General features: G+C 45.6%; 1 protein-coding gene across 2 annotated transcripts; it reads left to right on the forward strand.

Annotated features, from left to right (window-relative positions):
• The first annotated feature begins 1,014 nt into the window (after window positions 1-1,014).
• On the forward strand, window positions 1,015-27,940 carry DISP2 (dispatched RND transporter family member 2). 2 transcript variants are annotated; one of them, XM_079964302.1, is made up of 8 exons: window positions 1,015-1,310; window positions 10,860-11,312; window positions 15,473-15,502; window positions 18,579-18,702; window positions 19,706-19,818; window positions 21,642-21,760; window positions 22,713-22,810; window positions 23,304-27,940. In XM_079964302.1, the coding sequence occupies exons 1-8, from the start codon at window positions 1,213-1,215 to the stop codon at window positions 26,712-26,714; spliced, it is 4,446 nt and encodes a 1,481-aa protein (XP_079820428.1). In that variant the 5' UTR covers window positions 1,015-1,212; the 3' UTR covers window positions 26,715-27,940. The 2 variants fall into 2 exon arrangements, with proteins under 2 accessions (XP_079820428.1, XP_079820429.1); XM_079964303.1 differs by lacking the exon at window positions 15,473-15,502.
• Window position 27,941: the final 1 nt, after the last annotated feature.

Raw genomic sequence — 27,941 nt, forward strand, 5'->3', positions numbered from 1 at the left:
AAAATTCCTTCCAGTAGCACCTTAAAGACCAACTAAGTTAGTTCTTGGTATGAGCTTTCGTGTGCATGCACTCTTCTTCAGATACACTGAAACAGAAGTTTATTTATTGTTTATTTATTGTTCTCGCTTTTCAATGAGGGTGACACAAAGAAGATGTCATTATACTGAAAAGGTCAATGTCAATGCCAACGATACAAGAGTCAGTGTCAGAAGTTAGCCCAAAGCTACTACAATCACAGACAATTCTGCCATTCATTCCTGAAAGGATATAAATTGTGCTATGCATTGTGAGGAAACTGCTTACTATTGTGTAAGCTAAATTTAACTCCCTTTAATGTAAAATCACTGTTTTATGGCCAGACCTCAGCTTGGATTGTATTATGTTTTATTTATCTTCATTCCCTGATTCTTATTGCAGCTTCCAACATGCAAAAAACAAAACAAACCCATCCAACTTAAATTAAAAACATTCAAACAATAATCATCACTGAATGCACAACACCTGAAATTGGTTTTCTTTTAAAGTCAATTTCCCCTTAAACCTTCCTTGTCACATCATTCACAAGGAATCGAGTGTTAAGCCTGTGAAGGGACAGGTCTTTTTAACCAAGATGGGAACTTATTTATTTTGAACACACAACTTTTTAATCATAGGTAGGAACCCCGACCCCTTTCCCAAAACCAGGAATTAATGTTTAAAGCAGAAATTAAGAAGTGACTGGCATGCTGAGCTCAGGTAATGTTTACTGCTCCCGCTCCTTGATCGAAACATCTGGTCAAGAAGTTTGGCATTCAAATGCAAGTTGCTTTTCTTTTCTGGATGGATTTGAGGTCTACAAAGTTCCAGAATTTGTGGAAATAAATCCAGGCCGGAAAACCACCGATACTTCGAAGGCACCGAGGACCATAGGTCCATTATCACCCTCGCGGATATACTCTCGGTCATAATGAGGTCGATCAGCCCAACTGGGCAGCAGCCCCAGCCCCCGCTCCAAAGCATGTCTCCCCTCCCCTCTCCCTTCGCTGCTATTGGACCACGTGTCCGGCTCGGCCCGGTCCCCTCCCCAGCCGATTCTCCTAGGATTAGCGCACGCGCTTTCTCGGCCGAGGGAGCAGCCGCTTTCAGCACCGCGGAGCTGCGGACAGCGCCTTCCGCCCTCCCCACCAAGGCGGCGCTTTTGCGGTTAGGAGGCCACGGAGCCGGCGAGGACCATGGAGGGCGCGGCGGGCTCCCAGTCGCTGGACGGGGAGGCGGCTGCCGGCCAGAGATCACAGGCGAGGCGCCCGGAGACAGCGGGATGCACCTCCAGGTAAGGCGAACCTCCAGGGGGATGCCCATCGGCCGGGGAAACGCCGCGTGCCCATCTCCTCCTCCTTCCCTGACCCTTCGGGGGTGTCCTTGAGGTGCATCGCTCCTTTATGCGCCGCCACCGCGCGCTCCGTCCCCTGCAACTCCCGCTCCTTTCCCAGACAATGGAGCCGATCTCCCCTGGGCGATGGGAGGTGGGAGAAGGGCGGCGGAGTGGAGCGGGTGGGGTGGGGTGCGGGGTTAAGAAGAGGGGGACTTTCTGCTTTTCCAGCACCCCACCCCACCCGGTTGCATCGCCGCCGCAGGCCACATCGCCGCTGATCCTCGAAAAGTTGGCCTTGCAGAGCGAGGGGTGGAGGAAGGCGCGCGGCTGTGGACCCGAGGTCCAACCCTATTGTTCTGGGATCCGCCGCGGGAAGGCGTTGCTCTGCGACGGCTTGGCGGTTCCCTCGAATCTCCTTGGCGATGCTCCGGGAAACGGGACCCACCCGAGCCAGGGGGCTGACGCGCCTGCCTGCCTGCCTGCCTGCCTGGGCGTAGGATCCCCGTCGGCGCATCTGTCGCCAAGCTGCGGGGCGCCTTTTGATCCTCGACTGAAGGGACGCGCGTCGCCCTCGATCCGCGAAGAGGAGCTGTCGTTTCTGTCCGGGAGAGGATTCCTCCGCCCGGCAGCCCGGGATCGAGGGAAAGCAACGACTACGAGGAGCCGTCTGCTGGGGCGCCACGAACAAAAGGAGCGGCAGGGCAAGATTTCGCCCAGCTTCCCTCGCCCCGCAGTTTCCAAGAAGGCGGAGCCAAAGCTGGGCTGGGCTGGGCTGCCTTCCATCGCTCGCCCTCTCTAAAATACACTGTGGCTTTGATACCCGCTGATCCGAGGGTGCCGGATATGTAACAACGGCAAATGCTGTGATCTAGAAATATATCTGCCGCGTAAGGGAGGGGGGGTGTCTTTGAAACTGGAGCCAACTGCTAGGGCCAAACGCCCGCCCCAAAGTTGATGGGCGATGCCATTCAAATAGTGTGTGTGTGTGCGCGCGCGCGCACCGTGTCTTGTGATCGATTATGCGGGTCGGGACTTGCCTGGGGTCCCCCAATATTTTATTCAAGTTGCCGCCACCCCCGCAGGGTGCAAGGGAATGAAACCAGGCGCTATCAGAAGAAGAGGTCCTAACTATAGCCTTAGAGGAAGAAATCAGTAGGGTGCTGGGACGTGGGTTTAGGAAATATTGCTTTAAGGAAGCTCTCTTTAAGGAGAGCTTCGTCTTGGATTCCCTTCACGGGCCATGGAGGTAGGTGTGTGTTTATAATCAACACGGATAGGTTTAAATTCGAAGGGAGGCATGCAAACGCTGATCAATTCTTTCATGGACTGAAACAGACTGAATTGCAGATTAACTTCGCCCCACCCCAATTAATCAAAGGTCTGAAGGCAGGTAGGGCCTGGTCAGCCTGCTCCCTCCCTTATTTAGGAACATAGGAAGATGTGTAAAGCAGATGTTCCGCACCCAGCTTTCCACAATGGATTTAATGAAACGATAGCATGCAGAGGAATTAACTGGCTTGCAACCCAAACTGGCCTTCCAAGTGGAGCAATGATGGCTTTCCTTCTAACTATGAACCATAGGCAGCTGATGCCACCCATGCCCATTAGAGTGTTTGAGCTGAGCTCAGTGTGATCTCAGAATTCAGGAAGGATGGATCAAGTGATGACTCTTAGTCATTAAAATTCTATTTGTCCAACTGAAAATTCCCTAATGGGGAAGAGTCACAGCTCAGTGGTTGAGCATCTGCTTTACTTGCAGAAGGCCCCAGGTTAAATTCTTGACATTGCTAGGCTGGGCTGGGGGGGAACTCCTACCCAGACTCCTGGATTATTTCCTGCCAGTCATATTGAGCTAGATGGTCTGGCGCATTACAAGGCAGCTGCCTGTGCCTCTGTGTTGTAAACCAGATATGGAAATGGCATGTTGGATGGACCAGATGACTTTTGGTTTGGCCCAGCAGGGTCCTTCTTGTGTTCAGTAGCCACATATGTGAATCTTCTGCAACAATAATAGCCCTTGAACTTTGTTTTTTTTCAAGGCATTCCCACATTGGTTGAAAAAGACATACCGTACTTTTCTGTGTATCAGACTAGGGTTTTTTTTACTAAAAAATAATGTTAAAAAGGGGGTGTAGTCTTATACACAGGGGCAATCTCTCCCCATTCTCTTAATTTTGAGTCCCCCAAAATAGGGGGCGTCTTATACATGGAAAAATACAGTAATTAAAGGTGGCTTTTGCTTTAACAAAGCCTAGCCGCTCTTCTTGGTCAAACCACAGTGAAGAGAAACACCTGTTCTTTCAAGATGCCCATGAAAGCACCTGCATTGTGGTTTTGCAACACACAAGTGTATTTAAAGTTAATGGATGGAGTGCTTGTTTGAAAAGCAGTGCAATTAGTTTAGAGCTCTAGTGAGAAAATGTTATAGCCTATTGGAATTTGCATATACACTGTGTTGTCAGCAAAACATGCTAAAGGCGTTTTACCTTTTTAGACTGGTACTTCAACTGTAGCTGGCTGGGAACAGGGAGGATTCCCAAACTATGTTCCATAACATCTCAAAAACTATTTTCCTCTCTCTGGAGCATGAGAGATCATACACCTAGTTGAGTAGAGAGGCTTAAGCTGTTGGCAGATGGGCAGAAGATGGATCAGGCTCCACTGGTAGATCTCTTGGTGATTTGCATCAGGTCAGCAATGATTTCTAACTCCCAATTGCAATAACAAAGTGGCTTTTAAGTGGTTTAACAATGAAGGTTTGAACACCAATTGATTCAAAGCAACAAACCTACAATAATTGAAGAAGGATAAAGGATAAATGTAAGAGACAACAAAACAAAAGTAAAAGTGCAATAGCACATTAAATCAAAGCAATACAACCATTTAATAAGAAGGTTTGGAGAATAGGACAGTTGTTGTTTTTCACCTGGTGCCTAAGGTTATGAGAATAGGTGTCAGTCAAATACCACAACTTGGGCACCACCACTGAGAAGGCTCTATCCATGGTTGTCTCCCACTTTAACTGAGACAGCAGGGACAGTCATATGGGAGCAGGCAATCCTGACCCCAAGCTGTATAGGGATTTATAGGTCAAAATCAACACAACAGGCCTGGGAAGAAATGGGAAGCCAGTGATTTTCTAATATTGGGGAATATGTCCTTGTTGGCATGTTCTAATTCCTCATGGACCACTTCATTCTGAACCAACTGCTGTCGCACTTTAACCATAGGCTCTAGAATTTTGCTTTCCGCATATCTCATTGACTGTTTAAGAAATTTTCTAGTCAAATAAGATTCTGCCCATGGCCTTTTTTCTAGCCAATTCCCTCAAACTGGGTTCTATATTCTATCGCTGTCTTTATATATAACTTTGTAGCCTAGTAAAGAGTTCTGTGGAACACAAACACTTGCTTCATTCTCACTCTATACAAAAAGGTTCAATAAAACGCATTGCCTCTGAACTACGCATTTATGGCTGGCAAGTATAGAACCCTAAATCTCGACATGTCCAAAGCTATGTCATTGTGAACTCATTCCAAAATGATGTCATTGCTGGCTCAGCCTCCAGCACACTCCTCAAATTTTCTGCTTGCTGATTTACAGCTACAGACTTGTTTGTGGTATGCTCAGCAAAAAAAAATTCAGAGGTTTTCTGACACTCACCTTTCCTCAGTGACTTAATGGGGTCCTGCTGATCTCACCATTATTTGCATACTGACAGGTCTCTGTGTGAGATAAAAAAGGTCCCTCACAAAGAGGCATTATTGACAAGAGATGTGGGAGGATAAAAATACATGTGCTATAGTTTAGCATTGTACCATAACTATCTTATACTATGTCTTTAGCTGCTTTACTATTTTGTACATTAGAAGCATCTGTTTATATAGAAAATGAGAATGATCAGCTTTATTGTGGGTGGCAGATGCATTTTAAAGATGCAGTGACTTCCTTCTTATGTCTCTTCCAGAACAGATGCAGCCTTGATTTCTTTATCAAAACTATAGCCACCATATCTTGAGTGTCTGAATGGGAAGAAATCACATTTTCTCAATCCATGTTCTACCCTTCCTGTTTTAGGCATTGTACTTTCTTGACTCCAGAAGTCTATCATTCTGTTCTAACCCTTTATTAAAACCCCATTACAAGATTTCATTAAGAAAGCTTTTACTGTTAATCCCAGGTTTTTTTAAAAATAAAATAAAATATGTAAAGCCTATTTAGAAACTTTGCAAACAATGCAAAATCATTGGTCAGCTGAGAGGGTGTTTGTTTGTTTAGAGGAAATAATTGCTAACCTTAATATTTGATTTAGAGTCTCACTGCAGAGGGAAGCCAGTTTGGAAGGAAAAGGAAAAACTAGACAGAAAAGTTTGCCAGCTTTTAGTGTTGTCTTACAATATAGCCACAGGATCCCTTTGTATTACTGGCTGGTGTGATTCTAGCCCCCCCCCCCGCCCTTTCTGGTTATAATAGCAGCTTTGTGGGCTGCAAGCAAATGCTAACTGAGGGTTCAGGAATGAGCCAGAGGTTTCACCCTTTTGAGCTTCTACAATCAAAAATGCTGAAGATGCACCTCTTTACTGTGGCCTGGGATATATACATTTAGGACACACCCTATTATTGTGGCTGTAATTTAAAATGCTGTGAACCGCCTTCAGATTTTATGACGAAGGGCGGTATATAAATCTAATAAAGAAAGCAAACTGTGTAATATTGTATGGGGCCTTGTGGTGAAGGCTGGGTAAAAAATTGAAATTAATCATGAGCGTAATTGAAATCATAATACCTGGGTGAGATAGGCAGATACCAGATGAGGAACTGTGGGGTGTTTTGTCAGACTTTTGATTTTAAACTGCTTTCAAGAGTTTTTTCAACAGTCCAGCGGTACATACATTTAATGAAACAAACAAATATTCATGTGAAACAAACAAACAAATGTAATCACTGGAACCCCTAAAACTGAACAATTTACTATTGCGGTGCCAGTCTCTAGTTTACCATTTCTTGGTCATGTGACTGAGCAGCCCATGGTGGTACAGATCTAGAAACCTCTGGATGACAGCTAACTTGGTTCTTATTAGGCCACCTTTAAGCCTAGTTTGGGTGGATGACCTGGACTGGTTGATTGGCAGGAGGAGTGAGAACCTGTTCATTCTCCTGAACCTTTCTGATGTTTTTGCTATCTTTAGTTATTGAGGCCTCCTAGGCCACCTGGCAAGGGTGAGGACACCTTCTTCTTCTTCTTCTTCTTCTTCTTCTTCTTCTTCTTCTTCTTCTTCTTCGGTGATCACTCGTAGCTGAGTAAGATTGTCTTCCATGAACACAGTCTTAACAGTGAGTCCATAAGGCCAATTCTGAATCCACACATCCTTCCACAGTGGGAACATAGGTTTCCAGGTGGGAGTTGATCATGGTGTGGATTTGTCAAGCGTGCCTTCCTCTTAGTATATTTCTCCCTTACGTCCTGATTTTGAGTGTCTTCAAAGCCCATGACACCTTTGGTAAAGGCTGTTCTCCAATTGGAGTGCTCACAGGCCAGTGTTTCCCAGTTGTCAGTGTTTATAGTGTGTTTATATATCCACACAACATGACCAGTCCAACAAAGATGATGTTGAAGAATCATTGCTTCAACACTGGTGATCTTTGCTTCTTCCAGTACACTGGCATTAGTTCGCCTGCCTTCCCAAGTGATATGTACATTTTTTTTTGAGACCCCATTGAGAGAATCTTTCAAGGAGTTGGGGTTGCAGGGGAGATTGTGTGGCACACACTTTGTCCCCCGGCCTTGCTGCTGCCCCCCCCCACAAGCACCGGAGGCAGCCATCTCACTTTGCCTAATGGTTGGCATTAACCAATGTGGTTCTGCTCCAGATTAATGATGAGAAATCCAACTTATCTGGAAATGAGTGGTTTTCCATTGGTGGACAGTTGTAACCCCCAAGTCCAAGAACCCCCTAGCCACCATGATATATGCCATCCTACTTACCTTTGAAGAGTGTTTAACAAACTTCACTTAATTCAAAATGTGGCACTCTGTGGGAATGAGATAAGGAGAGTGTGCTAGGTTGGTTATTGGGGGGAAATGCAGTTTGTTTTCCAGTTTGTTTAGGGCACTGTTTAAGTGCCTATAAAAACAACCTATAACCTAACCTATAAAAACAAAAAAGTCTCAACAGGCTGCATACCTTAGGGAGACGTTCTTCTGGGTGAGTGCCCTCCACACGCACACACACACTGGTACACAAAGATCCTCAAAAAAACGTTTTCCTGAAGTAAGGAAGCTGGTGGGGAAGGAGGACGATCTCAGCAGAGGTGCATACTTTATGGAATGTTCTTCCCCGTCATGCCTAATATATTGTCATGATCAGCTGCTTTGATATTCTGTACTTTGGAAGAACGGGAGGCTCATGATGTCACAGGTGGCAGCCAATCAGTGCTTTGCACAGTCGGCCAGTGGTTTGCCTTGAGCTTGATCCTGGGGAGAAGAACAAACAACAAGCAAATGCTTCCACATCAGCCCTGGTTATTCTGATTATTATATGTTTGATTGCATCCCTTTTCTTCCCCTCTTTCCAATTATCACTGCTGGATTCTGGTCAAGATCAGGTATCTTCTCTACATTGGCTTATGAAAGTGATAGAAGAGACAAATAAGGGGTGGCAGTCAAGCAGCTGTGATACACAATTAGAGCTGTTGGCTCCCACCTTTTCTTCCTTGCTGTCTGCTTTGCTGAATATCTCTTTTGTTTCTTTCTTGGTTGCATCCAGCTGGTCTAGACAAAAACAGAGCTGTCAGACCATAACTTTGAAGCTGCAGGCTTTTACTGTTCCATGGATGGGAGGACATTTCTGCTCCCACTGTAGCCTCAACAGTTCTGAATATACATTCGTGCTATGACTAGGAATCTCACTGCCCATCCAGATCTCTCCTTTTGTTGCTTTGTCCTTGGATCACCATCAGTGAATTGATGGATGACCATAAATTTGACAGTATCGCAGTGTATTGAAGATACCAATTTCTCTTGATTAAATATGCCTGGCATCTAATATTTTCCTTAGAAAATCATATTGATGTGCCGCCCATATGAAGTGATAACTTGGATCACTGTTAACAAATAGTGCTGGTCTTCCTGTTCATCATTGAAGGTCATAGCAAAAAATGTTTATGAGTCTGCGAATTTCCTTAGCACACAGTTAAGAAAATTGGCTTGTCATTTTCAATCAGGCAGGTGTGGGAGTACTGTAAGTAAATGTGGACTTTTCACTTACTCTATAATGTTCTTATTCTTAAATGTTTACACTCACATGTGGACTCTTAAAAGAATTGATACCCTGACATTTGAAAACATTCGGGCAAAAAGTCTATGAGTTTGGGCTACTTTTTACATACCACAATAACTTAGCATTGCTGTGCCACCGTGGGAACTAGAAACTTGCATTAAGGAAACAAAAATAGGTCCTGAAAATCACTAAAAATGCTTCAAGGCTTATATGCAGATTTCCAGACAAAAAGCTCACATTTTCTCAAAATGTGATCTGAAAGTGGGGCAACCTTGCCCCAGTGCTGAATGCCCCAATGCCCCACTCTTGATTTTCACATGTTGAGTACAGACATCAGCAAAGGCGGGGGGGCTGCACCCATGCAGCTGCAGGTGTATAGGTGACCCATGCAAGCAGGACTCCTGCATGATCAGGAGGGGTTGTGGTCCCTCTCCTGCCTCGCACATGGAATGAAATGCAGGAAATTTTTTGTCTGGAAATAACTAGTGGGTATTGTTGGTTTAAGGGGATGCGGGTGGTGCTGTGGTCTAAACCACAGAGCCTAGGGCTTGCTGGTTGGCAGTTCGAATCTCTGCGACGGAGTGAGCTCCCGTTGTTCAGTCCCTGCTCCTGCCCACCTAGCAGTTCAAAAGCACGTCAAAGTGCAAGTAGATAAATAGGTACTGCTCTGGCGGGAAGGTAAACGGCCGTGCGTTGCTCTGATTTGCCAGAAGTGGCTTAGTCATGCTGGCCACATGACCCGGAAGCTGTACTCTGGCTCCCTCGGCCAATAAAGCGAGATGAGCGCCGCAACCCCAGAGTCGGCCACGACTGGACCTAACGGTCAGGGGTACCTTTACCTTTACCTTTTATTGTTGGTTTAAACTACCAGTCAAGTTTTAAAGAGGGAGACGTTCTGTTATGCAGCATTGCTGCCCCAGCTCTCGCCACATTCAGAGAGAGGGGAGGCATCCCAGTGGCAGCAAATGTGGGAAGGGGGGGTGGCATGGAGTGGGGGCACCATTCCTCAGGTGGTAAAGTAGGACAGGCCACCCCTGACAAGCAGGCTGCCTTAAGGTTCATCCCCCACCCCCTTATGAAAATGCCCAAGCTTTATAATCAGCCTGGGAAGCCCTGTTCTCTGGCCCATGGCTGTCAAAGCATCTTCAATGTATTTTATGAAAATCTAACAATAATTTAGAAAATCTAACACTAAGTACATAGTAAAAACGAACGCACAGCCATGAGTACACTTCCTCTCAATTATTCTAAAGTATGATAAAGGGCTTTAAAAAGTGCCTACAAATTCATTAATCTGTAAGGTGCCTATTCCTATCAGTGCATTATAGTTCTCTCTTTCATATTCATTGTAATAGATTGTAGTGATGAATATCCAAGCTCTATATATTCTCCATCTCATCTGTAGATAATACTCAGTGGTCATAAAACTTCCTGTTTTCTTTGTACCATCTCTTAACTAAATATGGTTATGAGGGTTTTGGGGGGCAGGGCGAGGAGAGAAAGTAGGTTGTACAGTATGTGTAATCCTTCTAACTCCTGGATCCAGCAAGTGTTAACATATAAGCCAGGCTAGCTTCCTGTGTTGAGGTGATCACCTGGGTGATGGGCCATTAAGAGAAACAAAGGAAAGGGGCTCTGTGTGAGATGGCAAATGGGTGGGACTCCTTTATGGGCGGGGCAAATACCAGTAATTAGATGGATGAAGCAGAGTTTAGAGTTGAGTTATGGTGATGTGGGCCAGAAGAGAAGCAGCAAACAGAGATGGGAGTCGTGTTTGATTTCTGTTTGAATCCAAGGTTTGTGGCTATGGAAGAAACAAGGCCCTTTTGGGATGTTAATGCTCTGAACCCCTCAATTGTTGGCTCAGGTTGTATATTATGTATAAATAATCCATATATCCTAAAGACACCACAGTCTCTACTGTGCCTAATTCCAAAAGAAAACACAGACCTTGGGTAAGCGCTGGGAGCCCCCGGGATCTTGCACTGCTCAGAGATGCCACAATATCGCCGGCAGAAAACCTTCCGATACAGGCAGTCATTTGAGGGATAATCTTTTTGCTGTGTTAAAAAGCTTTTATGCTGCTTCTGTTGCCATTTCAGTGTTTTATTGGTTACTGTTCATGTAAGGAACTTCCTCTCTGTGACTGCCGAGACAATGAATGCCTCTTGGCATACATTTTACATAGGAAAGCAATAAAGAAAAGCAAACCCATTTCTTCTCACAGGGAAAAAGTAAAGCCAGAGCTTTGTCAAAGTTGTCTTAATGTGCCGGAGATCAGAAAGACGGAGCCGAGCTCCAGCGGAGGCTCCTGGGAACGGAGATGCCCCGTCCATCACTGCCCCATTGATGCTTCTCCCAGCTCAGCGAGATACCACCAGGCCTCTTCCAGCCATATGCATGCCCCAATCTCCACTCGATCCAACGGGCAGGTGCCCTCTGGCTCCCAGGACTCCTTCCAGCCTCACCTGTATTACCACTGCAACCAGCAAGAAGCCAGAAGCAGCTATGCCCTGCCTCCCCTGCCAGGCCATGGGGAGAGGGCGACCTTGTGCTCCCATCACTCCAGTGGGGATTCGTCGTCAACTCCCCAGCACGAGGCTGCGGACATGAGATGGAAACAGTGGCCCCACGACCAGCAGCAGTTACGGCCAGTGCAACACCATGTCGTCACGGTCAGGTAAGGACAGATGACTGTAACGGGTTACACTGCCTCCTTCATCAAGGGATAAGGAGATGGAGAGTCTTGGCTTGCTCTGTGGAGCACCGTGTGCCTCTGAAATCCTCTTTATGCATTTTGTTTTTCAGTGAGCACTTTAGGCCATTGCTTAGCGGTGGGGCATGTGCTTTGCATGCAACCCCCCATATCTTCAGCTCACAAAAGGACTAGGTAGCAGGTGAAGGAAAGCCCCAGAAAGTTTCTGCCAGTCAGAACAGACAATGCTAGCCTAGATAGACAAATGCAAAGCAGCTTCCTTTATGTCTATGTGTACCTAGAAAAGCGAATGCAACAAACATGCCTCAATTTTACAGGTACACTCATTAGGTAACCAGGATGGGTTACTGCTCCCTAGTTGGGTGCAGAGTCAGTGGCAAACCCAAGCATAGTTTTGGGGAGGAGTGAATTGGGTTTGTGGGCTTGCCTTACTCCCATGTTTTTAAAACACTTCCCCCTTGGCTCATTTATCAGAGGCACCTAGTAACATAAAAGCAATAGTCACTTAATTTTGATGCTAATAATCCTTTACAAGCTGAAACTTAACGATCCTCGTTCTGGCTCCAGGCCAGTCTAAGGGCTGTTTGCTGCCTTACTTTTAAGATCTGAATACACTCTTGGGAGTTCAACCTCCCTCTAAATCGCCATGAAAATGTCGTGCTTCTATTATATGCAGCTCTCTCTCTCTCTCTTGTGAGCTGTTTCTGCGGCTTTGCCCTTTGTGTGTTTTTTCCTCAAGAAAACAAACAGACAAGCCATAGTGTTTTAGTTTAACAATTCATTTTTTCATAACGTTGCAACTCCAGAAAGTTTGCCCTGGTTTTTCAGACATGGTGCGAAATGTGAGTCTTAGGGAAGGCATGTGTGCTGATTTGCACAGGGGTGTCTCTCAGCTGGAAGGGCTTCTCTCTCTGAAGGGCCACCCAATCCTAGTCCAACTTAAAAGAAGGAAGAGCAGCAAGGATCAGCACCTGAACTGAGGACTAAGTCACCTGAGGTCACCTTCCTCACAATAGTGGGGTGTGTTAAATTTCTATATAGATTATAGTAATTATGCCTGAATTTGAATCTCTACATATAAAGTAGCATAGGTAGATCCATACCCTCTCTTATAATTCTGTAGTGATGCATTTTGCATTTCTTCCTTTTTGGCTAATGTGCAAGTGGCCACTCTAGAGCCTAATACACTTTCCCCCCACCCAGTCCTCAAACGGCAGGATTCTGCTTTTAAAGTTCCTTGAATGGATTTTGCTATTCCTCTGTGTGCGTGTGCATGTGCACGCACATGTGTTATTTAACAAAATTCTGAAGCAAATTCTTCTTATTCAAATTTACTTGCCCAGTTTCTATTGAATGAGCCTCCCGATTTGAATCTGGTTTTCACTATTCTCAAGTTCTGGATACTATCGGATTTGGTTTTGGTTGTTGTTCTCAATCTGTACAATATCATCTCTGGAAAAGTAATATTTATTTATTTACACCCTCCCCTTGGTGCTACCAAGAATACTTAGCATTCTCGCCTTAAAAATCATCCTCAAGGAAAGTTAGGATCTAAGATGACAATCCAGCGCCTTGCAGCTTCTTTTGCTTTTCCTCCCGCATGCTCTGTTCTGCACGTGTTCTCTGCCATTGACCTTTGCTTCCCGTAGGTCCTTCTCCTACACGTAGAGTGGCATTTGTGCAAGAGCTCTCTTCCTAGTGCATTGCTCCACAGAGGGTATGGACTGATTTGTGCTCTGCACTTTAAGATCAAAAGCAAAATTTGATCATTTAAAATTAAGTTGCATTTGAATTCTAAATGGCTGAACAAATTCCTTTCTGCTCTAGCTTAATGGCTGTAGTCTGGCTTTGCAAATTCTTTGCCCTTCCTGATCATGCCTCTCTTTCCCACCATTATGAGAGGTCCCCTTGGCAGTACAAACTCACTCACCTGTACAACAACCTTGTTGTACTTCACCTGATCTATATGGATTGGACTTGGGTACCATCACCGAGGTTGTGCCAGTGTCAGCGGAGGCATGACGCTGAACTTACAGGATAACTTGATGGCATCTTTATAAGTACAGCTGGAGGGGTGTGTACAACCTCTTTGCTTGCTTGCTTATTTATTTATTTATTTATTTATTTATTTATTTATTTATTTTATTACATTTACACCCCACCTTTCTTCCACGGAGCTCAAGGCAGCAAACACAATTCCCCACTTCCTTGTTTAAATCCCACAACAGCCCTGTGAGGTAGGTGACAGGCCTAAGGTCACCCAGTGACCTTCATGGCTGAGTGGGGATTTGAACCCTGGTCTCTCCCCGACACTCTAACAACAACAACAACAACAACAACAATATATTTGTACCCCATCCATCTGGCTGGGTTTCCCCAGCCACTCTGGGCGGCTTCCAACAAAGATTAAAAATACATTAAAATGTCACACACTGAAAACTTCCCTAAACAGGGCTGCCTTCAGATGTCTTCTAAATGTCAGGTAGTTGTTTATTTCTTTGACATCTGGTGGGAGGGTGTTCCACACGGCAGGCGCCACTACCAAGAAGGCACTCTGCCTGGTTCCCTGTAGCTTTGCTTCTCGCAACAAGGGAACCTCCAGAAGGCCCTCGGTACTGGACCTCAGTGTCCGGGCAGAACGATAGGGGTTGAGACGCTCCTTCAGGTATACTGAGCTGAGGCCTTTCAGGGCTTTAAAGGTCAGCACCAACCCTTTGAATTGTGCTCAGAAACGTACTGGGAGCCAATGTAGGTCTTTCAGGACCAGTGTTATGTGGTCTCGGTGGCCGCTCCCAGTCACCTGTCAAGCTGCCGCATTCTGGATTAGTTGTAGTTTCCAGGTCACCTTCAAAGGTAGCCCCACGTAGAGTGCATTGCAGTAGTCCAAGCGGGAGATAACTAGAGCATGCACCACTTTGGTGAGACAGTCCACGGGCAGGTAGGGTCTCAGCCTGTGTACCAGATGGAGCTGGTGGACAACTGCCCTGGACACAGAATTGACCTGTGCCTCCATGGACAGCTGTGAGTCCAAAATGATTCCCAGGCTGCTCACCTGGTCCTTCAGGGGCACAGTTACCCTATTCAGCACCAGGGAGTCCTCCACACCAGCCCACCCCCTGTCCACCAAGAACAGTACTTCTGTCTTGTCAGGATTCAACCTCGATCCATTAGCCGCCATCCATCCTCCAACCTCCAGACACTCACAAAGGACCCTCATTGCCTTCACTGGTTCCAATTTAAAAGAGAGGTAGAGCTGGATATCATCCGCACATTGATAGACACCCAGCCCAAACCCCCTTGATGATCTCTCCAAGTGGCTTCATGTAGATGTTAAAAATCATGGGGGAGAGGACAGAACCCTGAGGCACCCCACAAGTGAGGGCCCAGGGGTCTGAACACTCATCCACCACCACCACTTTCTGAACACGGCCTGGGAGGAGGGAGCAGAATCACTGTATGACAGTGCCCCCAGCTCCCAACTCCTCTAGATGGTCCAGAAGGATGTTATGATCAATTGTATCAAAATCCGCTGATAGATCCAGCAGAACTAGGAAACAGCTTTCACATTTGTCCTAAGCCCGCCAGAGATCATCAACCAGCGCGACCAAGGCAGTTACACCACAAAGGCTCTCACTCCTAGATTCTGCCATTGTGCCTTTTGAAACTTATAACCTATATTCCGAGTGGATGCAGGGATTGTGCGCTGAATTCCTCAAGGAAACTTTCAGGGATTCCCCAGCTGAGAGCCCAAGTCTTTCGCCAAGGGACACAAACACCCACCATCCCTTGCTGTCACCTGTGCTGGTTGAGCCTGGTGGAAGTTGCTATCCAAAGTTGCCTGGAAAGGCATAAGTTCCCTCCCGCTGTTTTAGATGCTTCAGCTTGGTTGCTGATTGAATGAACCAAGTCAGCAGAGGACCCCCATAAACTGCAGGGACAGCCAAGTCCATCATCACCCAAACTGCCAACCTCCCCAACCATGCTATTTAGGGTTCATTGCCTCGTACTGCATCCCAGACTTGTGACTTTGTCCTTTGCCTGCCTGGAAGGGTTAACACTCTCATGAACAGAGACTTCTGCCTGGGCTGAAATTAATAAGCCAATGAATATCTTTCTCCCTACAGACATGACAAAGTGTTCAGGATGCCAAAGAGGTAGGTTACAATCAATCTCTCTACCCTATCATCATGTCTCCTCCTCCTCCTCACACCCTGCTATTAGGAACGAGGCAATGTATTATTCCTGGTGACATCCCAGGCAGGCAAAGAGCTGCAGCTACATTAGTAGGTTCACAGTTCCTCATTAAGAGCTTCCCATCTGTTTCGAGTCCCCCGCTCCCCCCAACCCAACCCGCTTTGCAAGAGATGTACTCCACAGCTTTAAGGAAAATCTAGCCTTCCAGAGAGCTTTCCCCATATCACACTCGAACCAGGTATTGCCGTGTTGTTCTGCATGTATGGCCTTCCTTTGCATGTTGCACTGTTTTGCACGTTCGACATTTAGCATGCCCCGTTATGCTCAACATAACACGTGAATTGTCAACATTTTCTTTCCCCCACATCACAAGTGTTTCACACGAACGTACATCAGGTAGTTGGAGACAGTAGTGGCTCCCTGTGGTGTTTCTACCATGTAAATATGGTGTGTGTGTAAGATATGTATTACTTTCTGTGTTGTGAAGCGGGCGTATGCTAACTTCTTAATTTGTGCCTATATCTACTGAAATGGATTTAGTGACCTAAAGCTAACACTAGTAGCTAAAGGCATTGGGATACAGAAGCTAGGGACCGGCCTTCCAAAAAAGAAAAAGAAAAGTCCTTTCATTCAGCTGAGCCTGCTGGGTTGAGCATCTTGACTCCCTGCATGATATCGGTCTCATCTCTTCATTTCTGCATGCTACAGCCTCTTCATCTTCCAAGTGATGACACTGTTTATTTGCCTCAGCTAGAGATCCTCTACCAAGCTGCTCCTCTGACAGATGCAGCATAATACAAATAAAATGTTAATAGGAAAATTCAGGGAAAGGTAGAGGAACTGGATGGAGGGCCAACATTTCTCTGACAAGAATTTTCAGATCGGTTTTTGAAATATTTCCTTTTGGGAGCTTCACCGCCAACCTATTGGAGAATGTTAGCCCGGCCCAGAGAATATTCAGTGAAAAGCCACCCCAAATGTCTCTGGACATGAATGCAAATGGGGACTGGCTGGGGCAGCTGTAGATCTAGTTTAATAACTGTCTAATACTATTTTCATCGTAGGGAGGGAAGCAGCAGGTTTGGCACCTGCCCCTTTCAGTCTTATGTTCTCAGTTTGTTGCTTCTTTCATCTACTAATGTAGCTCCGTTCAGTATTACCTGAGCCAAAGGCTGTGTACAAACCATCCATTTAAAGCACATGACTTGCCCCCAAAGAATCTGGGGCACTGTAGATCATTAAGGGTCCTGGGAATTGTAGCTTTGTGAGGGGTAAACTACAGTTGCTGGGATTCTTTGATGGCAACTTCATACTTCAAATCAGAGGTTGTCAACCTGGTTTCTAGCGCCCACTAGTGGGTGTTTCAGGATGCTAGGTGGGCGGTAGGGGGTTCTATGGCACAAGCTGAATCTTCCTTCCATTGAGCACTGGTGGGCGGTAAGGAAATTTTACCATCAAGAAAGATGCATTGGTGGGCGGTAGGTATAAAAAGGTTGACTACCCCTGCTTTAAATGGATGGTGTGTATGGAGCTAAAATTTATCAGAAGAGAATTTTGAGAAACATTTGATAACATTCTTTTTGACCACCTCAGAACTAAAAAAATGAGGAGGTTCTAATTCTGATTGGAGCAGTAGTGCTGGGGAAGAGAGTGTCTAACGTTTCACTCCTGTGTCATTTACCCCAAAGAAAAATCACGCCCAAGTTGTTACACTAGTCCTGCTGGTGAATAATAGGAGGCAGTGGAAGACAGGAGTGCCTGGCGTGCTCTGGTCCATGGGGTCATGAAGAGTCGGACACGACTAAATGACTAAACAACAACAACAACTTACTTACATTATGCATCTCTTTCCTCCTAGCAAGAGGACTGAGTGCAGTGTGTGTGTGGTGTGTGTGTGTGTAAGAGAGAGATATTTCAATCCAGAAACATCTCCCCTTCTCTAGCCCCACCACTCCAATCAAAATTGCAGGCTTCACCCCTTCCAAAATGCTGCTTTAAAGAGGAAGCTGAGAGGTGGTGACTTGTTTTATCTCTGACTGCAGTGAGAGAGACCAACCATTAGGCTGTCTTAGGGTATGTTCACATTAGTAGCTTGAAACATGCAAGGCCACCAAGTGGCGTAGCGTGGGTTGTCAGCACCCTGGGCAAGGCAATAATTTGTGCTCCCTAACCCGTGGATTTGCGCCCCCTAACCCTAACCCCCAGATGTTGTGCCCGGTGCGGCCGGCCCCCCCCTGCACCCCCCACGCTTCGCCACTGAGGCCACCCCCTTCCCCCTGCGTTTCAAGCCCCATTTTCACATCAGAGAGGGCACAGGGTTGTCTAACATGTATGGCCTTTTTGGTCTGAAGGTTAAACGCTGAGACTTCAAGGCAACCGCTAGTTTGGCTGGGCCTCTCTCAAATAACTTGATAGGGCTTCCCTCTCAGCTCCCCCTTATTCCACCCCAAGAGGAATGGAATAATTTGATCATGCATGGTGCTAAAAACTGAGCTCCATTACTATATACACCTCCCCTCCATCTTTGTAAATGGAGAGCGGACATGACAAACAAGGTACCCCCGAGGAGCAAAGGACGCAGGCCCCCAGCCACAGGACTGCTCCACAGAGCCCCCCAAGCATGCATGCTAATGTCATTTCCCTAACCATTCTGGGATGGGTAAGGCACTTTTTAGCCGCTTATTTATTTGGGGGGTTAAAGGAAGAGCCTAATTTCAGGACAGAGTGAGGCAGGTAGGTGGCCTGTTCTCCAGCTACGAAGACCTGGGGGCAGCCTAGTATGTCGCCATGCGCTTAGGTAATCTGAACCAATAACTTGTGAACCCAGAGCATGAGCCAGTGACCCGCTCCCACCAGCACCCACCCTGAAACCTGGTGCCAGGTCACACCAGTAGCCAGTGTGGGTTTTAACTGGCAAGGTTAAAAGAAAAAAGTCCCTCCCCCCTTTACCCACCTAAGAGACAGAGAGAGAGAAATGAATGAAACAGAAAATGAAATGAAATGGCAGCTTCTTGTTTTCCTTTCGCTCCTTTCCAGTTTGTCCCAAGTGATTGCTGAGTGGCCGGTCGCTGTCTTAGTGCTCTGTTCGGTGACCGTGTTGGTCTGTACGCTGGTGAGCGTGTTAGTGGGAAATTTGCCCGATTTTTCTGAGCCCTTGATGGTAAGTTCCTGCAGATGATCTGCCTCAGGGACATACAGTATCCTTCCATGTAAAGGTTGGTTACCCTCTTTCCATGCTTTAGTTGCCCTGGCAAATACTTGTAGGTGGGTGCCTAATGAGATTTCTTCTCCCACAGACTTCCAATAAAATATGTACAGAGTGTCAGTTTGTTTTTCTTAGTACAGAAAGTATGTGTAGAGATCTTTCCTATTCCAATTAGTTCAAGAAGCTTCCGGAAGCTTCTCTGTGTGAAAGAAACAAGCAGAAGGTTCATGATGTTTGGGATATTCCTTCAGAGAAGCTGAGTACAGCTGGCTTAAACTGGTTCTGTTATCTCTTCTGTCAAGATCATGCTGACTATAATAATAGGCCAGAAGGAGCCTGGGTTTCACTTTCTCTATCTCTCTTCCTTCTGGTGTGGTGTTCTGTATATAGTGTTAAGGTTTAGACTTATTATAAGTTATTGTAAGTTTCAGTTAAGTCTGCTACAACTGGGCTTCTTATGGACAGTGCCAATCCTGAACGTATTGGATTTGTGACCATTATGCTCATTTGCCTTCAGTAGCAGTGAAGCTCTGCTGGATGAAATATTAATTGCCTCTGCTCTATTTTTTGGGAATCCTGCAATGTGTTTAAGTTTTTACTCTGCTAACTATACATTGGAGTTCTGCTCTGGATCAATGTTGAGTAAAATTTCCACTACAGAGAGAACATTGTAAGTGTTGTCGTCTTTTTAAACCACTCTTGTAGATTTTCAGAACTCGTTAAATAATAATGGGAGATCTTACCTATCGAAACACTTCATTAAAATGGGTCCAGACTTGGTTTGCTCAGGATTAATTCTGGTTATCCAGTCTTGAAATCTTAAACTTGCACATGTTTCAGAAAAAAGGACTCATCTGAACATACACATTAGATTAGTGCTGTAGCCAATGGCGTATTGTAAATAGAAATGCCCTTGTATAACATTTTGAAATATGTACATTTTTATATTTATAAATAGGGATTTGAGCCCCGAGACACCGACATAGGCAGAAAGCTCACTGTCTGGAAGAATATGAAAAGCCACACAGGCTATAAGAAGATTCTCTCTCTTTCCCCTCACACTGACAACAGGTACATGTTTGGGGGGCAGGGATATGGATTACAGATCTTCGACTACAACAGGGATGTCCGACTTCCAAGAGGCTACGATCTACTCCCACTATAAAAACACTGGCAGTGATCTACCCATTGGATTAACCAAAGTTGTTGAGCTTTTGGGGGGGCCTTCACCAAAAGTTGAGCTTTTGGTGGGGTGTCAGAACCAAAGTTGTTGAGCTTTTGGAGGGGTTGGGCAATCCATTAGGATCACAGGATCGACCAGGAACACCCCACAATCGACCAGTAGATCACAATCGACCCATTGAACATCCCTGCTCTAGAACAATGGCCCATTTATAGTTCAAATCGGGAAAAATAAATACAGTAAATGAAGAAAAGTACTAAGATTCACAAAATGTTTAGGGGTATGCGTACCCCTGCGTCCCCCCAGAAAAAAACACTGGCTATATCCATGTTACCCACTTCCTGCGCAGTGGCAGTTGGCTCTTACTTCATCACTGGCAATAGCACACTGCCCTTCACCCCTAAGACAAACAGGCGAGTTTAAAGGGTGCAGGACGGGCCATGCCACACACCTCTCTTCTCTCCCTGATGTGGGGCAGTGGATTTAGCTGCCCCTTAGAGTGCTTAAAGCAGGGGTAGGCAACCTAAGGCCTGGGGGCCAGATGCGGCCCAATCGCCTTCTCAATCCGGCCCACGGACAGTCCGGGAATCAGTGTGTTTTTACATGAGTAGAATGTGTGTTTTTATTTAAAATGCACCTCTGGGTTATTTGTGGGGCATGGGAATTCGTTATTTTTTTCCAAAATATAGTCCAGCCCACCACATGGTCTGAGGGACAGCGGATCAGCCCCCTGCTGGAAAAGGTTGCTGACCCCTGGCTTAAAGTATCCCACCGCCTACAGCCAGCCTTTATATTTGTAAATAAATGCAAACATGACACACCATGAGCTGCTTCCAAATAAAAGAGTGTCAGCACTTGGTACCGTATTTTTTGCTCTATAAGATGCACCCAACCATAAGACGCACCTAGTTTTCAGAGGAGGAAAACAAGAAGCAAGAAAGCAACACAAAGCCTCTTGAACGAAGAGGCAGGAGCGCTCCAGCTGCGCTCAAGAGGCTTTGCGTGGCTATCCCTGAAGCCAGAAGAGCAAGAGGTATCGGTGTGCTCTCCTGGCTTCAGCAAAAGCAACGCAAAGCCTCCTGAGCAAAGAGGGGGGAGCACTCCTGCTGTGCTCAGGAGCTTTGTGGGGCTATCCCTGAAGCCAGGAGAGCAAGAGGGATTGGGGCACACCGATCCCTCTTGCTCTTCAGGCTTCAGCGATAGCTGCGCAGCCTGCATTCACTCCATAAGATGCACACACATTTCCCCTTACTTTTTAGGAGGGGAAAAGTGCATTTTATAGAGCAAAAAATACAGTAAGTGTTGCGTCCCTGTAATTTCCGCTGCTTGAAGAAGTTGGGTGAGCATAGGGATAAGTGAACTTAAGGAGCATCACAGAAGGAAATTTCCCCCGTCCTCTCCTCCTTCCTGCATTAATCTGCAACCTCTCCCCCCACCCCCACCCCAAAGAAGAAACCCTCTCTGTGGGGAAGAACAATGTGGGGTGAGGTGACATGTTGCTAGGAAGGAGGAGGGGGCAGGAACTTATTTAAGTAACACTGTTGTTTACGTTCCCTCCAAACATACTCTAGGATCCAAGCCTGGCAGAGAACAAGAGCAAGAGAGGAGGGAGAAGGAGAAGCTTTTCTTACAGCTCTGTATTGTAAAAGCCATGCAGATGAGTTGCAGAACCATGCTCAGTTCAGGATAATGTTGTTTCTTTTTTTGCTAGTTACGGGGACATAGGCGTGAACAGAGGGCAGAGATCCATACAAGGTGAACGAGAAGCAAGAATAAGGAGGATGGTGGAGCCAGACTATGAAAAGGATGGCTTCTTTTGTGGACCCCCAGGTAAGTTTTGTTTGAGATTGCCCTCCAGAACTGACCAAGGCAAGAAAGTAAAGACGTTTTTTGTGAACCCCCCTGAGACCTCCGGGTATAGGGCGGTATATAAATTCAATAAACAACAATAAATAATTTTCCTTATGGAAGGTTTCTGAAGCTTCCTCGTTCCAGATACTCATTTAAGAGCCTTCAGCTTGTGTGATACACCTTCAGTGCAGATCTGTAACTAATAAGAGGCGTCATTTCCTATTTTACAAGCAGGGAAGCAAAGTGAGAGCTTTTATTTCTTTAGCAAATTTATATACCGCTCTTCATCGTAAGATCTCAGGGTGGTTCAAAGAGTAAAATACAGGATAAAAATATGAAAATAAGTAAGACAAAAATAGCAAAACAACCCCCCACTTCCCACAGACACATTTAAAAGGCTGCAGAATATTAATCAGCTTAGAATTGGCCAATATTGTGTGGTGTGTGTGTCCGCGCACATTAGTATTAGTGAAAGGACTCAGAGATGCTTCTTATCCCCCAGCCTCAAAAACCCATAAGTGCAGCATTGGTAATCCAAGGAAATAAACTGGAATGATTTGCTGCTTTGAGGGTTTAAAAAATAAAAATAAAGCAGTGTATAGATTTTATGAAATAAAATAATTAATAAATTAAATAAATGACCAGACACAAGATGCCAATTAAAACCAAGTTAACAGGAAAAGAAAATCAATAAGATTAGATAGTTGTGGCATAGCCCAAGTTTAAGTGAGTTAAGGTAACCAATGGTTTAAGCAAACAGGGTAAGTCTTGTTGTATGGTTACCTCCTTGGAAAGCAGAGTTATACAAGGACAGTGAAAGCAGCCTACAGCATCATTCCCCCCGCCCAACCCACATATCTAGAGCTCGTTCCAAGTAGTTTGTCAGGTATCTTTGCTGTTACATAACTGTACCTACTATTTTGGCCCTTAGGGAAAAGTTATTCTCAGCTGGTATTTATGTCCACAACTGCTGGAAGCTTATGGAACTTGAAAGCAATACAATCCATGTGTCAAATGGAGCAGGACAAGGTTGGTATTGCTGTAAGGAATATGCACACACTTATACTCCTGGGTTGTTTTAACTTCAGGTTAACGCTTCTGAATCAGTGTGAAATCCTTACTTCCAGATATAGTTTTTTTTTCTCTCTCTCTCATACACACAGGCACATAGGAGATGCCTTAGTCAGACCACTGGTCCATCTCGCTCAGTATTGTCTCCATAGGCTAGCAGAGGCTCTCCAGAGTTTCAGATAAGAGATATTCCAGCCCTGCCTGGAGATCTTGGGGACTGAAACTGAGACTTTCTGCTCTGCCACTGAGCTACAAGCTTCCCCACAAATTCTGTAGAACGCTACATCCTGAAACACAACACTAGGCTTTAAAAGACGACTGAAATAGGGGGCGTGTGTGAACAAAATCTTTAAAAGTCCCCATCCTCAGAACAAGACATTTGTCAAAAGGATAAAACAGAAATGGAAGTGGGGCAGGCCTAATTCATTCTTTTTCCCTTTGGCTTTTCCAGATCCGTTCTCATGCAGAGTTTGGGAATCTCTGCCAGCGTACTGAAGCCAACGAATGCTGTCCAAGTTGGTCTCTTGGAAACTTTATCGCAGCCCTGTACAACCGGTCTTCTTGTTTAGAGGTTACCAAAGCCGATGTTTCCCACACCCTCGTGCTCCTTCGTTCGTGTGCCCCCGACTATCACAAAGGTGTCCTTGTCCCTCCTTGCATCGGTCCCAAGACTGAAAGAGACAAGCACGCCCAGTGCTCCAAAATCCCCGAGAAATGCACTCGCTTCCGTGCTGTTTACCAGCTTCTTCATTTCCTCGTCGACCGAGATTTTCTCAGTCCACAGACAGTGGGATACCAAGTGCCAACCCTGAAATACAGCCTGCTGTTCTTGCCTATGATGAAAGGAGCATCCATGATGGGCATCTACCTGAACAACCTTGAGTCGTGGGACTTGTTTGATAATTACACGTCCATTACTGGGATGGATCTGGGCCTTAAGCAGACATTATTCCAGCACTACCTATTACTGGATACCGTGTATGCAGTCTTGGCAATACTGGCCATATTTCTAAGCATATTTTTTTATTTGCGCTCGGTCTTTATTACTTTTATCACCTTAATTATTGTCTTTGGTACCTTGATGATTTCCTATTTCTTGTACAAGGTGGCCTTTAGATTCTCCTACTTCCCTTTTGTAAACCTAACAGCGGTAGTCATTCTCAGCAGTCTTTGTGCCAACCACACCTTTGTCTTTTTTGACCTCTGGAACTTGAGCAAGAGCCAGAACCCATCCGCCGGGCTACTGCAGTGGGTAAGACTAACCATGCACCACTTTGGGTATCTCATGCTAGCATCTTGCCTGACGACTGGTGCTGCTTTCTATGCCAGCTACATGAGTTACATAACTGCCATTCGATGCTTTGCCATCTACATGGGCACCTCTGTCCTGGTGAACTTGGTCTTCATGCTGACCTGGCTTCCTTCCACCGTTGTGCTGTATGAACGTTACCTAGCAAGGAACTGTGTCTATAAACCAGAGGGCTATTGGAATAACAGCGGGCACAAGAGTGTCATTCTCTCTCTCCACCACATCCTCAGGCGTATCCAGAAAACCTGGCATGAAACTGCCAAGTTATTATTTGAGAAAGTTCTTCCTTGTGGGGTGATAAAGTTCCGCTATATATGGATCTGCTGGTTTACCGCCTTGGCTATAGGGGGTGCCTACATTTCCTGTCTGAACCCTAGGCTCAAACTGCCTTCTCTAGAGATGTCATCTGTGCAGGTTTTCAGGCTAAGCCACCCCTTTGAGAGGTATGATGCCGAATATTGTAACGAGTTTATGTTCGAAAGGCTGGAGCGAGGAGAAGACCTGCACATGCCTGTCACTATTATATGGGGTGTACTCCCAGTGGACAATGGGGATCACTTTAACCCCAAGAGCAATGGCACTCTGGTGATGGACCCAGCATTTACCATTGAAAATTCTGAAGCTCAGCTATGGCTGCTGGACTTTTGCCAAAAAGTTAAAAACCAGACTTTTTACTACTCTGAACTGGAACAAAAACCCACCGTTTGCTTCATGGAAGAATTTCACCGGTGGATGGATAGCCGTCAGTGCTCTAAGAGAGATCACAGCTTCAATCTCTGCTGTAATCACTTCTCCTTCCCATACAGCAGAGAAGTCTTCCTTCATTGCATCAAGATGATGATCATGGAACAAAACAGAGACGAGGCTGAGACTCAGGACCTAGGCCTCAGATTTGATGAAAGGGGCAACCTGGTTGCTTTGGTGCTACAGTTTCAAACCATTTACCACTACAGCTTCAACTATAGCAAGGCCAAGCATTTCTATGATGAAATTGGCCTCTGGATAAGAGAAGAGATGAAGGCAGCCCCCATGGGGCTTCAGAACGGCTGGTTCACCAGCAAGCTGGAGCTCTACAATCTCCAGCACAGCGTGGACACAGAGAGTATGGTAGTGCTGGGCTTATCAATAGCCATCTCATTTGTGGTTCTTTTGCTCACAACTTGGAACGTCCTTCTTAGCTTGTTCTCCACCGCAGCAATTACAGGCACCGTTCTGGTAACTGTCGGCCTGTTGGTCCTCCTGGAGTGGCAGCTCAACGCGGTGGAGTCTCTCTTCATTTCGGCAGCAGTGGGTCTCTCCGTTGACTTCACGGTCAACTACTGCATATCCTACCACTTGTGTCCGCATCCTGATCGCCTGAGCCGCGTAGCCTTCTCCCTGAAGCAGATGAGCTGTGCCACAGTCATGGGGACTTCGGCTTTATTTTCAGCAGGTGTCATCATGCTCCCTGCCACCGTGCTGGCCTACAGGAAGCTGGGCATTTTTGTGATGATGATCAAGTGTGTCAGTTGTGGCTTTGCGAGCTTCTTCTTCCAGTCTCTGTGCTGCTTCTTTGGCCCGGAGAAGAATTGTGGACAAATAATTTGGCCTTGCACTCGTGCTCTAAAAAACTATTCGGACGACCCGAGTTCTCCCAACAGAACGTTTACCTGTGGGGGAAATGAGAAGCAGAGTAGGTTACAAAAAGATCAGGAATCCAACAGTGCAAATGAACAGTACGAGCTCCAGCCTTTGGCCAGGAAGCTTAGTGACAGCTTTGACAACAGCACCTCCACAAGCAAGTTGTCCAATCGTCCATCTGTCTTATCTGAAGACATTCAGCTCCAAGATAGCAAGTGCTCTGGAATGGAAGTTCATCCTTCCTCTGAAAAGGACAGACAGAAGCTGGAACAGAGTGCAGGGCGTCATGTAGCCCTTTGCCAATGTCCAGCCCTGCAAACATCTTCTCCTTACAAACCTGGAAGCAGCTCAGGAAATGAAGCAGAAAGTCATAGGGACAGGCCTTGCAGAGACTGCAGATGTAAAAAATATGGCCATAAAGCTTGGGACCATCTTCAGTCAGCCAGCACAGTCGATGAAAAACTGCTGAATAAATCTCACTCCTCAAGCAACACCGATCAACAAAAATCAGATTATACCTCAGAAAATAGTAATGTACCAGAAACTGAAATGTATGAACTCCACAGATGCCTTTATTCTACTGGCAGCTCTTTCAGTGCTCAGAATGTCTCCAGTGAGACATCCCTGAGTGACTTTGAACCAAGCGTAAAACTCATGGAATCCGCCAGTTATTGCCCAGGTCATTTAGATGTAGCTGGTTCTTGCTGTCCAACTCAAAGAGGTCACCTGAATGGAAAAAGAGACACCCTGAGGCTGGACCTGAGGGAGACTGTCTTTGACACATCGGCTTCAGCATCCCAGCAAAACAGTGGTTTGAGGAAAACCCAAAGGTTAGGAGTAGGGGGCGAGGATCCAGTTGTCTTGCCAAACAGCAAACCAGATATGCCTGATGTTTGGATCAAGCGGTCTGGCGCCCAAAACTCTGGATACTGAAATGAACATCTCAGAGGAAATAACTGCTATTTCAGGGGCAAGGATAATTAATTTCCATTTTGAGTAGTGAGTATAAAACTTTTCCAAAAACGAGAACAAGCTGCATTTTTACAAAGCCAGCAAACCTGGTGCGGATTAGAGGCAGATGTTATTGCAGTGTCAGCTGTTCAACTGCCTGCTCCATAGACAGTGCCATATTCTCTATTATACTGCAGGATTATTAAGCAAGAGTTATTTGTCATTCTCTCCAGTGCAATTCGTTTTGGAGTAAACGGAGAGGCATGATGATGAGTGGAATAAGTGTGAAGTAAATGGCTCAAAGGATATCTTAAAGACAAAGGGAAACCCTTTTCTAAAACATCATTGCTACTAACCGACTGAATATTGATGGTGTGACACAAAAGGTGTCTTTTAGCTCAGTCATCCCTCTTTTCACCATCAGTCAAACAAATCTCCTTAGGGAAATTGTACTCAGATAGCTGAAAGTAATATTATCTGGTGTACTTTCTTTCAAAGACTAACCAGTAGCCCTTCAAAAATAATGGTGGTTGCTCTCCCCTCCAATTTTTCCCTACAATGTAATTTACAAGTGGAACCTGCAAGAAATTGTATTGCAGTGTGGAACATTTCTGTTCTGGGGTCCAGCCAGCCAGCCATGCCTTTCCCTAGATATGCTGTTCCATTACCCCCTCCAGTTTTCCACCTCCCTGCCAGTCAGGATTCTGTGGCCACTGAGCATGCTCAGTCCTCATTGGGTTGCTGTTTTTGCCCCCTTAAGTCTGCCCCTCCTACTTATTTTGTGCCCTTCTGCAAACCTTAGTCCCCCTGCTGATAACTTCCTCTTGTGTGTGGATGGTGAAGTTTTGGCTGCAGAAGAGCTGGCACGCAGAGAACAAGTTTGTTATTAACATATAAGATCCCTAAACCAGAAATTCAGCATATGTTTCTTTCCCACTGACAGTGTGCTTAAAATTCATCAGACATTTTTCTTGTAATTCTTCATTTTCTGATATGGGTAATTTGTGTTTCACCTTAGTGGCTAGTATTTCATTCAAAGCTGTACAGAGATGTCCAAGTTTGCATATTTATGGAATCCTGCAATTTACTTTCTCTCTCTCCATTGGCCATGTCACGCCCTGCCCTGGCCCTCTCAACCATCACAATCTTTTTACATTTACTTGTCAAAGTGATATCCCAGCATAAAAAAAATAAACATGTTTCCTAAAC

This window comes from Podarcis cretensis (genome assembly GCF_951804945.1).
Source record: "Podarcis cretensis genome assembly, chromosome: 1".
Taxonomy (NCBI): domain Eukaryota; kingdom Metazoa; phylum Chordata; class Lepidosauria; order Squamata; family Lacertidae; genus Podarcis; species Podarcis cretensis.